Source organism: Mugil cephalus, chromosome 19 (assembly GCF_022458985.1).
Source record: "Mugil cephalus isolate CIBA_MC_2020 chromosome 19, CIBA_Mcephalus_1.1, whole genome shotgun sequence".
Lineage (NCBI taxonomy): Eukaryota > Metazoa > Chordata > Actinopteri > Mugiliformes > Mugilidae > Mugil > Mugil cephalus.
The window spans coordinates 18,231,402-18,245,920 of NC_061788.1; the positions used below are offsets into that span (position 1 = coordinate 18,231,402).

At 40.9% G+C, this 14,519-nt stretch overlaps 1 protein-coding gene across 2 annotated transcripts in view; it reads right to left on the reverse strand.

The window, feature by feature from the left end:
- igsf9a (immunoglobulin superfamily, member 9a) overlaps positions 1-14,519 on the reverse strand; it is a 63,181-nt gene that overhangs the window by 23,653 nt on the left and 25,009 nt on the right. For both annotated transcript variants that reach the window (XM_047570419.1, XM_047570418.1), the window contains exons 7-11: positions 13,439-13,580; positions 4,214-4,359; positions 2,895-3,037; positions 700-840; positions 100-216 (exon numbers count right to left, since the gene is read on the reverse strand). In XM_047570419.1, coding sequence (XP_047426375.1) covers positions 100-216; positions 700-840; positions 2,895-3,037; positions 4,214-4,359; positions 13,439-13,580 — 689 coding nt within the window. The remainder of the gene's footprint in view (positions 1-99; positions 217-699; positions 841-2,894; positions 3,038-4,213; positions 4,360-13,438; positions 13,581-14,519) is intronic.

A 14,519-nucleotide genomic window follows, 5' to 3' on the forward strand; every position in this document is an offset into this window, starting at 1 on the left:
AACAAAAGCAAACCTGAGTAAAAATATCAAACAAACACTGGTGGCCTTGTGAATAAAACACGAATGATTACTTTTAAATGTTCTTTGTGGGTAATTTACCTTGGTCCAGGTCACTTTAATCGTTTGGTCTGCATTTCCTTGACACGGTATGAGTAGGGTTCTACCAGCCTCCTGCTTGTACTGCTTCTCTGGACTGGTGCTAAATGATGGGGGGTCCTGTGAATTTGCCAAAGCAATATAGCAGAATCAAGGAGGTTGCAGCAATGCCAACAATGGATTTTAAGACTGGATTACTGTCGCTTTAAAACAAGATTATCTTAATAACAAAAGGATTAGCCACCCAATTAACTCCCCAATAGTGCCACCATTGCAGTGAGTCTGAGTTGACTTCTATTAATGTCAGAAGGTTCGCATGTCAGAGTAAAAAGGTCAACAAAATGTCATTTCTGTTACGTTTTTAACTCGCTGTGACAGCTTCGGTAGTGGCTAATTAAAATAAACCCACATTAGCATAGATAGGCAGTTTAGCAGAACTACAGTGACAGATTCAGTGGCAGCCTCTGAGCTTTCAGGGCATGTCTGACCAACAATTTAGGGTGTGTTTAGGTTTAGGGTGCATGAAATGTAATCTGCCTTACGTTAAGGATTACAGAAGCTGTGTGTAATGAACCACATCTCTCTAAAAGAGTGTACACTAACCTGGAGAATTACATTGGTTGACTCAGATGGACCCATGGTGCCATAGCTGTTGTATGGAGTACATGTGTACACGCCTGCTGCGTCGTCATTTACTGTAGCCATGATTAGAGAGCCTTCTGGTTTCAAGGTCCATCCTGGATGCTGAGAAAAATGTACAATTCTCACATTGCTCTGAAAGCTAGAAAGCAAAATGGGCTAACATACAATATTCACAGTGCTAAAAAACTTATAAGTTTTTTAGAATTTTTTACATTTTTGCTTGAAATGGATTCAAACGATCAGCAGATCCTCACACAAGTCTGAAATATTACTAAGTCTTGCTTTCAGTGGTGGGTGACCCATTTGTGCGGCAGTAACTGTAAGTAAACATTTCTGGTAACTGCTCATCTGTCTTCTACAGTGGCTGGGAGGAATCTTAGCGCATTCCTCAGTACAGAACCACTTCTGAGATGTTCCTCACAGGAACTGCTTCATTCGCAACATTCCTTCTGTATTAAGGTCAGAACTTTGAGTTCACTGTTCCAAAATGAATGATTATTAATTCTTAATGTTGATCTTCTTTAACTATTCCTTTGTCCAACGACTTGTGTGCTCATGTTGTCTTGCTGCATGACCCAATTTCTCTTGAGATTCAGTCCACAGACAGATGTCCTGAAATTTTCTTTCAGAATTTGCTGGTATAATTCAGAATTCATTATTCCATCAGTGGTTACAATGACTGTCACTGGGACAATCAGTGACAGTCATTGTAATCACTGATTGATGGACGTCAGCTTGATGTTTAGCAAGCTGCAGGAGTTCAGAAATGTTCCTTTTGGAGAGCAGATGCTTTATCAATGCCACGCTGCCAGGCACACCATGGTTTTTCAGTGCTTTCCTGAATATAGGCTTGCTTAAAAGGCTAAGAGACAGGTAATCTGTAATCATACGAGCGCTGCTGTGTCTGAAGGATTTCCAGAAATTATATTTTGATATCTGCCTGCCACAACTCTGCAGTACTTAAATCCCTACTGGGCAGATTGAACTTCACCGAACTTCTTTAAAAAACTGCATAGTTTGCTATTGTCACATGTTTAGTATGATTGTATCAGTACCTGGAAAAAAAAAATTCCCACTAGGTGCACCCATCTGGGTGACACATCTTAAGCTTTCAAAATCAGTTTTAGAAGCATTTGCATTAAAAGTAATAACATCTTTGAGTCACTGTTTTCCATTTAGCCACAACAGAAGGCTTGTGGTGCACTTTGACAACAGTAAATGTTCACACTCAGTTTAATGAAGTCCAAACTGCTATTATCCTTTCCAGAGTATGAGTATGAGAGCTTGTGACATCCATGCGGTGGAATTGGGATAATTGGCAGAATAACAGCCTGACTCCAGCATCTGTGTCAAGCACTACAGGAATCTATCACATTTCCTGCGGTGCGTATCATCCGCAGACATGTCCATCGCTCAGACCAAAGTGCCGGGAAGGGGGGGGCGGGGGGGGGGGGGTGTCAACCCAGCATGTGAAGGTACCGGAAAAAGTGGGTGGACCTTTTGCACGCTAAACAAAAGGAATTACTGGCCACCCCACACTTTCCTTGAAAGAAGAAGAAACATTTTCCATTCTGAAACAACAGAACAAAGGTTAAAAAATGCTGGGATGTCCCACTCCTTCTCCTTCATCTATAAAGGCTCCTTCACTCATCCATCCAGTGAGGTGATCAGTAGATTGAAGTGAAAGTGGAAAAAAAGAAAAAAATGGAGAGAGCAAGGGGCAGTAAGAAACTCCTCCGGGATTGCTTCCAAAGCTTTTAAGATTGAACACATTACCCCTATCCATTAAAATGTATGTGATTGAATGGCCTTGCACCTGAAAGCAAGGAGGATTTTCCATCACTGAACTGTATATATATATACACACACACACACAGTGTTGGAAAGGATAGGGAGGAAGTGATAGCAAGGACTGTGCTGTTCTGTAAGCAAGCTGACCGTTAAAAAAAAGAAAAAGCTTTCACATGATGGGCTGCTGACGGCTGTCACACATGTCTCTGCTAAAAGAAAATGAATGGGTTGAGCCACTGCTACCCAGTGAGGTGTAGAGCATCAGGAATCAATAAATAGGCCTACACATTTGACTCACACAGTGAAGGTTGGGCTGTATTAAAGGGGATAATTCGCCACCTGGGAATCATCATTATTTTTATTACCAAGGAAAGATCAAGTGGTTCTCCATCTTTTGCCCAATCCACACGGAGAAGCGGAGGCTGAGCTGCTGCCGGGCAGGAGATCACGCCATCCATACCGGTGGGAAGGTATGTTTCCTGGGGCATCTGGAGGGCTTGGGCTGGGTCTGAGCACAGTTGGGGAGCAGACATTGTTTAGCTTATTGATTCTTTACAGTGGGAATCACATACCTACCAGAGCAGATAGTAGGTATGTGATTCATGATTCATGATTCATGATAATGAAAACTTCTGAATCATTTTGAGAACTGACTGCTTGAATGTTTTTTAAATATGTGTATTGTACTTGTATTATAACTTACCAATATATGTTCAGGAACATTAATAAAAGAATAATCTACAATACGTGTATTTCCTTAAAAAGTCATCAAATTCAAAACACACAATTTTCTGTTATAAACACAGATATATCTGTATTTCCTTTAGCCTTATATGCAGGACTACATTGCCTGTACTGTATTCGGTAGACAAGCATATTAATATCTCTAAGAATATAAATAGTGGAAGAAATAAGAAAATGTTTCAAGGAAGCCAATGATTTAGATTTAAACATCACTTGTAGAAACTGCGCAGATTAGTTTCTATTATGTTTCTATTATGTTTCCATGACTACTGCTGAAACCAGTGTATTACTAATATATATTTCTGGGTGCATAAGCTTCCAAAGCTCGTTTCATCTCTAAAGTCTACACTTCTATACAATCTAGTCCTGTCATTGGCATTTGGAGTTAGGTAAAGATTTGGAAGAACCTTATTATGAATTGTCTTCAGTTATTTCATTAAATAAAGATGTTTTGTATTTTCTGTGCACCGTGATTGATTAAAGGCACAGGCGTTTTCCCTGAGCAATGCCCTTAAAGTCACATTTAGCACACTATGTTCCAAACTAATTTCGGTTGTGACACCAATTAAGGTAGCTCAGCTTAAAGAACCTAGCAGCTGGAAGTCATGTTTATTTAACCAACCTCCAGAGGTTTAACCTCGCTACAGTCACAAAGATCCATTCAAGTAACCCTGCTACCACACCCATCTCTGGTCAGACTTTTAGAAAGACCAGTGAAGCACTGATTTTTAGCCTAGTATTAAGTTCTAAGAACACAGCTATATTATCAGTGGTATTATCCACTACAAGTTTTGATAACTTCAATAGTTTAACCCATTGTTTTAGGCCTGAAGACATTCAAAATAAATGTTCATCTTATTTTTTTATTTATTTTTTTTAATATATACTATGATACTATACTATGAAGAGTCGCAACTCAAGACAACACACAGAAACGTACGCAGCACTGTGAGGTTGGCAGAGGCGGTTGGTGGAGTCAGCAGGCCGTTGGTTGGCACACATGTATAATTTCCAGAATCCTCTGGGATGACATGGGAGATGAGCAGAGTCCCATCCACCACGATCTTCACTCGTGACTTCAGAGACCTTGAGCAAAACACATGGGATTTCTTCAATATACCGTACAAAGGACAAATAAGCTATAATAAAACAGTAGCAGTTCTGCTCTGCCATTCCAGTCGAGTCAAACAGAGCATCAACTGTGTAGGTGTTTTTTCTTGTCAGGTATTCACTACAGGGTACAGAATGAGGTTAAAGATATTTCACTTCATTTGAGATGGCGTGGGAAGATGTGTGCCCACTCATTTTATACAATCTTACATTGACAGATAAAACATGAGGACTCTACCAGACTACTCACAAATCCATTATATTATGCATGTAAATCATACATCTGGGTTAATTACCTTGTAGGTCAGATGGCTCATACTTCACTGTAAAGTACCTAGATATATCTTGTCACTACACTTCTCTATTTGAATCAATGTCAGTGTAAATCCTTCTCTTATTATAACCTTCACTTATCAATATGTTTTATATCTACCTTGAATCAAACAACTAATTAGAAAAGGGGCTTACTGCCATGATCACAATACTTTATCACAAACTGTGCAGCTGTACAGAGCTTTTTAGTCTCTTTTACCTCGGTGATGAGCTTTTATTGCATATTTACTGTATCATTCAGCCCTAGCAGCTGCAGACAGCATTAAACATTAAAAGGGCCCGACGTCCATAGGTGACCGCGGTGATGGCCAGAAACTTTAAATAGCAATAATAAAAAAAAAAAACTCTTACACAACATTCAGCCAAGCGAAGAAGACTCTTCAGGAGGCTGACACATCAGTATCGAATCTACTGTAAACTACTTCACAAGAGCAAATACAGAGGGTCGCCACAAGGTGCAAGCTATCCATAAATCCTAAAGAGATGATGTCAGATGCCAACAAGGGCAATTAGACTTATCTTTCTTGAACATGTCAGCAGATTTAGATTTTAAAAGGAACACTGCATCAGGAAATGACAAGGGCAACAATCCTAAAGTCTAGGCCCTAGTTAGGTGGGCATCACCCACAGATGTTTTAATAATAATAATACAAAAAAAAAAACAAGTCCAAATGGCACTGGTTTCAGCTTGGTTTTTGGACAGACTAGTTGAAGATCAGCTTGGACCTCAAGCAAGATTATGAAGATGGCGCAAATCTTAGACAGTACTGAGTCTGGGAACTGTGTATAAAAACGGTTGTATTTCCTACGCCTTTCTTAAAGCTAGCGTGGTCAGAATAAGAGGTCTAGCAGCAAATATGGAAAAGAAACTTTTTATTAAAAGTGTACACTCGTCAGTTCTTCACTTTTGCAATGATTGTTTTGTTTTCATAATAAAGCGTGACACGCTATAAGATCCTCCACATCGGCAAATATTACATGTGGGGTTCCTCAGAGCTCAGGTTTAGGACCACTTCTCTTCAATCTCTCACCCAGAAATTTTTTTCAAAGACAAAACCTCTTCTTCCATTGCTATGCCGATGACACACAGATCTATCTCACCCTCAGCTCTCAAAGTCAGACTGATATCACCCGGATAAAAAAATGTTTTGAAGAAATTAAAGACTGGTTGGCTCAAAACTTCAGATAAATGAGGAGGAGACAGAAGTTTTGGCCCCCCACATCATACTACTGCTACCGCCCAGAACCTCGACCACCTCTCCTCCTATATCACACCATATGCGAAGAACCTCTGTGTTTTATTTGACAACAACTTAAGTTTAAACAGGCAGGCAAATTCTGTTGTGAGGTCCAGTTTCTTTCAACTTAGAACCATCTCAAAAAGGCACTTCCTATCATCCGACCTAGAAACAGCTATTCATGCATTCATATCATCCAGGCTGGACTACTGCAACGCCCTCTGCTCAGGTATTACCCAGAACACCATCTCCCGTCTCCAGCTAGTTGAAAAAACTGCCGCCCGGCTACTAACAAGGTCAAAGAAGCGAGACCTCATCACTCCCATTCTTGCATCATTACACTGGCTCCCCGTTCATTTTAGGATACACTTCAAAATTCTTGTTTATAAATCCCTCCATGGTCTCGCCCCTTCATATATCTCTGAGCTTCTCACCCCTTACATCATCACCAGAGCCCTCAGATGCTCAGACTGTGGTATGTTGGCTGTGCCACGTTCGGGGAAAAAGAAGGTGGGTGACCAGGCCTTTTCTGTTGCAGCCCCTCGGCTCTGGAACAGCCTGCAAGAAGCTATTAGGAATTTTGACTCTGTTGAGGCTTTTAAGAAGCACCTTAAGACCCATCTTTATTCCCTGGCTTTCAATGGCATTTAATCTGTTTTTATTTCCTGAACTGGTCACCTTGGGTGTTAATAGCTTTTCATTTGTTGACGCAGTAATGTTGATCTGTAATTTCCATGTATGTATGACATGTTGAATGTGAAGCACTTTGGTGCAAATGCTCTTTGCTTTTAATGTGCTATTTAAATGGAATAATCTTAAACTATAAGCTGTCCTACTTCCACTCTAACCATAACGCTATGGAACTGAACATATCAGCCTAAGAAACGACAAAGAAACCTGAGAGAAAAGGGAAAAGGGACAAAATAAGAAGACTGTTGGCATTCTCAAAGATCACCTCACTATTTTTAAAAAAGCAATTACAAAGGAGCTCATTTCTCAAAATTAGCAATAATCAGCATAATCCTCGTGCGCTCTACTCAGCTGTTAACAGCATTATACATCGGCTCCCAAAAGCCTATCTGAATCTTTTTTTCGCCATCAAAATCAGGTTGAGTATTAACAAGCAGTAATAAATGTGCGAGAGAGACACTTGAGAGGAAACGTAATGCAAATTAAGCCCCACACTTGCTTAGCTGACCCTGTCCCAGCGACCATTTTTTAAGAGAGTGTTCGATTGTCTGGTGGATGATACGCTGGCAATCACGAGCCATTCCCCACTCACTCGGATGTTCTCCCTGGCACTGAACACAGCTTTTGTGAAGCCTCTCCTACAGAAAAGCTCATTCGGTGCTTCACAGTGTCGGGCCAATTTTCTTTTTCTTTTTTCTTTCAAAGTGACACGACTAAAGCTTTTACAGCACTGAATTTCTCTTCTTTCATCCTGTATTTTCATGTATGCATTTTGCATTTCATGTGTTTGTGTGGATGTAATGTCTTTGGGTGCCCACTTGAAAAATGTGTCACAGTCACAGCCACAGCCACAGCCACACATACATACAGTGGCAAGTTGACAACAGGCTCAAAATAAACATAATCATTCATTTGGATTTGAGTTCAGGTCCAGCGGTTAAATGCAGTATTCACTGACTAATACCCATATCTATCTCTTTTTCTGCTACGTATTCCTTTGTGTTCGCCAGCTAGGCACTCATTTCTGCTGGTAAGAGGACTGGCGAGAATATAAAGACATGTTCGCTGTAATAGTAGTTGAGTAATTTACTGGAATTTCCCAGGGTCAGATTTAAGATTCAAAATTCATTCAAGATTTATTTGCCATGTCACTTGTACACTAGTGAAAACAAATGCATTCTGTTATAACAATCTTTTCGTTGGTCGTCGTTTGTAGTGCTATTCAAATGTACTGTGTTGTACCCATGCATGATTCTATTCTTGGGACAACTCCAGAGCATCACAAATTACATCCTCCAGTTGAATCAGCACCTTTCTGTTGCCGTTTCACAACACAAACGAAACATTATAGCAGTCATGAATGCTATATTACAATTAATTAGTTTCTATTTGCATGCCTAACGTTCTGGCAGATTTTCAATTAATGTCATATAAAATAATATGTACCATGACACTGTATTGTTCCAAACTTGTGCTCACCATGAATCAGCCTTCACATGTTACCGCCGGGAAAAGAAATCTTACCATAGCTATTTATATTTGGCATTTCAACACTTATGCATGAACTTGGATGTTGCCCTATTTCCTGAAGTAAAAACTCAAGAGAAACTGGGCTCCGTCTTAAAACCCCTGGCACAAAATGTCAAGCTCCAAGCAAGTTAACATTTTTTTTTTAACTTTGCCTATTTGAAATTCACATCTGAAGAATGAAAAAAATCCACCTTTTATCATCTGTGGCATATACACTTTGCTCATTTTCTTTCTGACAGATACCTGAGGAATAAAGCAGTCTTTCATCACTGGCTTGATTACAGCAAAGATCTAGCCTAATTCTGGTCTATAAAGGAACCTTTTCATATACGTTCTTTGACGTGGCTCTAAGACCAGCACTGACCGGTGGAAAAAAAACACTTAGTTTTTATGTTAACATGTTTGTGCCTGTTTAAATGTTTTATTTGTATTGACAATACAGTATAATGCCCTGCCATCAGGAAGACGTCGATCGAACTTCTTTCTGCTGCTTAACAACAAGCCCTAATTACTGTTCTTGAGGGCAATTTTGTGCCATGGCTCTGGTGTTTTCCCTGTACTATTCTCTCTCTCCTTCCCTCATATATCTTGTCTTTGTTTTGCCTCTGTACTCGTGCGACTCTCTGGGTGTGGCAATCAAATCGGCTCCGGCTCTGCAAGCAGCCTGCTTACCTGAAATCTTTCCATCCATCGACCACTGCTCTATGATCATTTCTTTCTAGCCTGGCCCGTCATCCACTCCGCGGTAGTTGGTTGTGGCTACCTGTACGGTAAGTTACTGATCTCGGCAGGCTACAAATTTTCAAAATCCACGCTGGACTTTTTGTAACCTGTTCCTTTCTTTGTTCCATGAGTGCTACCAGTGCGGCCCAGCTCAACACCACTCCACCGACTCAGGCAGTCAAACCAGCCTGGCTCCTGCAACAACCAACCATCATCTACAATCAGCCTCTCCTTTACCTGTCACTTTTTCTTTTATTTTTTTTCAGAACCTTTGGGCCTGTGTCCTGCCTTTGTGACATTTTTAACTTGCACGTCTATCCTTCTTTATACCCCAGTGCTAAATGTTGCACTCTCTACTCCACTGCTTTTATTTGACAGCTTTTACGTGCACACTAGCACTCCGCTAATATCCAGACTAATAGCCCGATAAGAATAAAAAATGCCTCGTGTGTCTCAATCAGAGCACACTGACGCACAGGGAACATATCCTCTCCCCTTTCTATCCCCCCTTCTCCTTCTCCCATGATGCATTATTTATTTGCTTCTTCTGTATGACATGTCATTCATTCTGCCTCTCTCTATCTTCACTTCCCCTCGCCTTTTTACTCTCCAGTCTGGAAGGGCCTTTCTCGATCTACGAGCTACGTGTTTCTCGTCAGTGGCCGTGGCCCCACCAGCCTGCCCAGTCTTCATTTCTTCATTTCGCAAAAGAGTCGACTAAGAGCTGTAAGCCTGGTATTGAATCAGAAGAGCTGATTCCCACCGAGCGAGAGCCTGCACACCACTGTTTTTTCCCCCCCTTTTGCTCATTCATCGCTGCCTACGTGAGGACGGGGGCAGAACTTTGTTTTGGTGGGCACATGTGAGAATCATACCACTATGGGAGAGCAGAGAGAGGGACAGATGCTGTGGCTGAGTTACAAATTAACGCCATCTTTCAAAACACCAATAGGCTGTTTAGGCTTCTGCGTCAAATTCATGTCTACGGCAACAGCCTAGACCACACGTGAACCCTCATTTAAGGTTCTGTGGGACACAGATGCAGTAACCTACGCATGTAGCCTATGGTGGCGTGTGTCATTTATACTTGTGCCCCCGTCAGTCTGGCTCGCTCTGTAGAATTCCAAGCCTTTCCTCCATGTGTTCCATCTTTATTGGTCCAAAGCTCTTGTGGTCTGCGTCACTGCGCCACATAGCTGGATATTTGGGGAGGTGCAGCGTTAGGGTCAGCGCATGCTCTGCACTGTCGCCGTAGCTACGCTGTCAGAAGCCTAAACTGCCTATTAGACAGCAGACAGCTGTGAACAGGGCAGATACAGGGCAGATACTCACGGAGGAAAGACATTGCATCAGCCTGTCAAAGCTGAGACATAAGAGTTTTCTCAATGCCAGCGTGCACTAAGGCAGGGCAACGTTTTTCAGGTCAAGGACCCCCTAAAATGATGGAGGGATTAGTAGGGACCCCCTACCTACTACATGTGTTCTACATTAAACTCGGCCTAGTGCTTTTTATAAATATACATTATTATTATGATTTTGCATTCAGTACTAAGCTATCCAAATAATACCCAGGTTCAAATATTTTTTATTTTATTTCAAATGTGAAATAATAAACATGTGAATATAATAATTAACAGATTGAGGTTTTAAATTTTAAATATAGCAAAATGTAGGGGCAATAAATGAACAGGCTCTCGGCCAACTGCGGGGGAACCTTACAGAGTCAGCGTGTAATATGCAGTCTCGTGATTGGCTCAGTAGCTATAGGGGCGGAGCCTAGGGTGTAGAGGAGGCTCAGATTGACAGGTAGGTCGGCGCTCCATTTGAAACAGAGTCTAATTGAGACAGGCCCTGTATCGCTGAACGAGTCAAGTGCTGACTGAAAGGTAACGTCTTCTGCCTCCATTTGTCCCTTTACTAAAATATGTTGGATTCATGTTAATGTGTATTTCAAGAAATTGAAATTTAAGGGGGAAAATAAAGATATATATATATATATATATATATATATATATATATATATATATATATATATATATATATATATATATATATCATAAATTGTCAACCAAACACTTTGCAACACTCTCTGCAGTAAAAGTAACTTTTGTAACAGAATAACTTCAGAAAATGAGACAGTTATTAAGCTGATTATAAAAAACATTGATTGATATTTAGAGCCTAACATTTCTCATTTGCTCAGAAAAGAGCCGAACTTCCCATCACTTCCTACCAGAATGCCAGAATTCTCCAACCTTACGATACTTGCTATATTCGTGGCAGCCAACTCACCTGTAATAGAACTACTGTCATCTCTAATAGTTTTATGCTCCTGTGCTCCTTTTTTTCTGAGAACAACGTCTTTATGATTACACTGCATAGCTACTTTCAGTGCTGACTCTGTTCACGCTTTTAACCAATCTCCCATATATCTTGCACCAACTAGTATCATGTACTCTTGTTTGTGTCATGTACTTGTCCTGCATGTGGATTTAAAGCTGCTTGCATGTATGAATTCATTTGCATGCTTCTGCTGCTCTCTTCTTCTCCTCTAATCGCTTGTGTCTGTCTCTCTGGCCTTGAGCGGGCCAGTCCTATCATCTGCTCAAGGTTTTTTCTCGTTAAAATTTGTATTTTTTTTTTCTTTGCCACTGTGGCCTTAGTGCTTCCTCTGGGGGGTTCTGTAAAGCGTTGTGAGACAGTCTGGGATACTTAAATATGGAGCTGAATTGTACATGATGTAACGTTGGAATGGCAAGTCAGAGTTAGTTCTTGTTGTTAACGAAAAGAGGTTTTCCAACTTTTTATCAGAAAGTCCGTAAACTGATAAATTATAAACCAAGTTTACGGACTAATCCAGCTTAACATATTTTATTGCTACTAATACTCTCCTTTAAATTACATAAACTCTGAACTTCAATAGTTTCTAACCATCCAAGGTGCAACAAACAGAATGCAGTCTTGGTTTCAGCAGCTATTGAGCTGCGAGGGTTTGGCAAAGGGGTAGGAGATCAGTGTATCAACAGCTCAGTAAGGTACTACTTAAAGGCATATATCAGATTTTTCCACTCACTTGGTTTCATTTCAGTGCATGTTCAAATAACCAAACATGTCACCACAAATCTAAAAGGAGAAGAGAAGTCCGGGAACAGATCTGTGTATCAGAACTTTTCTTCTTTACTCTCTCTTTATCTCTCTCATGACTCCTTATCTTCCGTCTCTTTATATAAAGCTCCACCTGCAGCAGCTACAAGATAATAATAACAGCTCCTAGCAGCGACGACTCACTATTAATAATTTAATAATGTCATATATAATATCAGTCAGATCAGTCAAAGGGACCAAAGTCCTTTTATATATGAATACTTCTTCCACAGCAGCTTCAGGCACAAGAGATCGAGGAGTCCTCCAGCAGATACCGTGAACTGGATGTCCACGTCACTGTGTGGGTCTGGGCAAACAAAAACTATTCATGCCATTATTTCTGAAGGTTTCTTGAAAGTGTCTGAAGCTTCACCATGGCACTGCACATGCTGTGACAAGGTAGCACAACATAAAGTCTTAAGGGATTTTTTTTTCCCTGTTGCCAACTGTTTTTATTTTACTCCAATCAAAAGTTACCACACTCAAAAAGAAATACAAGTATGGAGGTATGTCTAGCATGTAAAGAACCCAGCTTCATTGTGTGTTTCAAGTGACCTCAGCTGACTTTTTGTACCTGAGGAGCCAGGCCTTCGAGTGTACGTTGAATAATTCAAAGGTGTAAAAAATGTATGGGCTTTGATTCACATTACTGTAAATTTCATGGGTACATTTTGTGTTCTCGTGTGACCCTACAATTAATGCAGGGCAGGTTTTCTAAATGGGCTCTGGGTTGCCAACATTTGTCCAGACCACAGCAACGCCTACGCAAGAGCCGGAGAGAAGCAGGCACGGGGAGTTTATTTTTAAACTCACTCCACTGACTCTGTGTCATTTTTAGAGGAAACTTCAACATTTGTCATCAAATCACTCAGTGGACCGGCACATCAGTACATGTCAGACAGGCTTTTAAGAAACGTTGCTTCGAGATTTGTTTGGTCCACTGACACAGACTTTTATGTACCGCAGCTCTATTGGCTACAACAAGAGCTATAAGGACACACGCTTTGTAATTTTAGTCTCCATTCACGTGCCAGAAAACTTGAGGAGAGTATGGTTTTATTTTTAATAAAATACACACATAATTTTTGATTTTGCATTCAAATGGTTAGTAGGACTGTTTGTCCTTTGTTTATTTCACATTTCCAGTGTTGCTTCTCTTCATCTTGTAAAGCACAAGACGAAGAGGAGCAACACTGCCTCTTCTTTATGAAACACAAGGCAATCATCCATGAAAAGTGAAAAGTTAGATCAGAAGTAGCTGTAACAACCATTCTTAGGCTCCATTTAGAATATAAAAAAGACAAAGCTCAGGAAGGCAGAATTGTTCTCAACCTTCTCAAAAGCACTTTCTAAAACATCAAAGGCTGAAAACACAAGCTGGCGACAACTGCACTCACTCTATGTGATGGACGTTTTCTCCTGCTTTCAACCAAACATAGGTCATGTTTGGTGGGTCGGCCTCTGCCCGGCACTGCAGGACTGCATTCTGGGACACGTTGAGAGAGGTGCTTTTGGGAGGAACGACAATGACGGGCGGACCTAGAGAGAGGCAGACGACAAGAGGCGTGATATTAGTTCAGTTATTCCTTCACTTCTTGCTAAATAGGTTAATTGCTTAAGCTATACAAGGTCCAAAAACAGAAAATAAATCCCCATCAGTCTCCACCTGAATTGCATCATGACTAAGTGCAGAAAACTTACACCGATCAGCCACAAGATTAAAACCACCCAGAGGAGAAGTAAGAAACACTGGCCATCTTGTGTTCTGCTGGGAAACCTTTGGACCTGGAATTCATGTGGATGATTCTTAGACATGTACCACCCATCTGGACCAGACCAGACACCCCCAACCAATAGCAATGATACTTCTCGATGTTAGCAGCCATCCCCGGCGGATGCAGCACGAGCAGAACTCAAAAAAACATGAAGAACGGCACCTGGCCTCCAAATTCACTAGATCCCGAATTGATCAAGTATCTGTAGATCCACAGAAGCCTGTCCCCTCAACCCGTAGGACCCAAAGGCCCCCACTAACAACATCCTGTTACCAGACGCCACAGGACACCCTCACTATCTGATGAGTCACAATACTAGGAAGGTAGTGTTATGCCTGTTTGGTGTATAACAGTAATGTTTATACTGTAGTCACGCTTTCTAAGCTCTTGTGTATCAAAACTGAATAACTTGAGCATCCAGGGCATGAAATCCACCGTAAAGTTCCTTAAAGGAACTGTGTCAATATGGCAGACCATATAGAAGACATGAAAAATGCCATTTTATGTAAGTTTTCTTGCATACCTTTAGAAATTTTATCCACAGTTATCCACCCTATAAACACTTATCCTGTACAGGGTCACACCTACAGGCAGTTCAGAATCACGAGTTGATTTAGCATGCATGTGCTGCAGGAGGAAGCTGAAGCACCTGGAGACATCTCACAATCTCCTGTAAATATGATAACAATGCCAACCAGTGCAA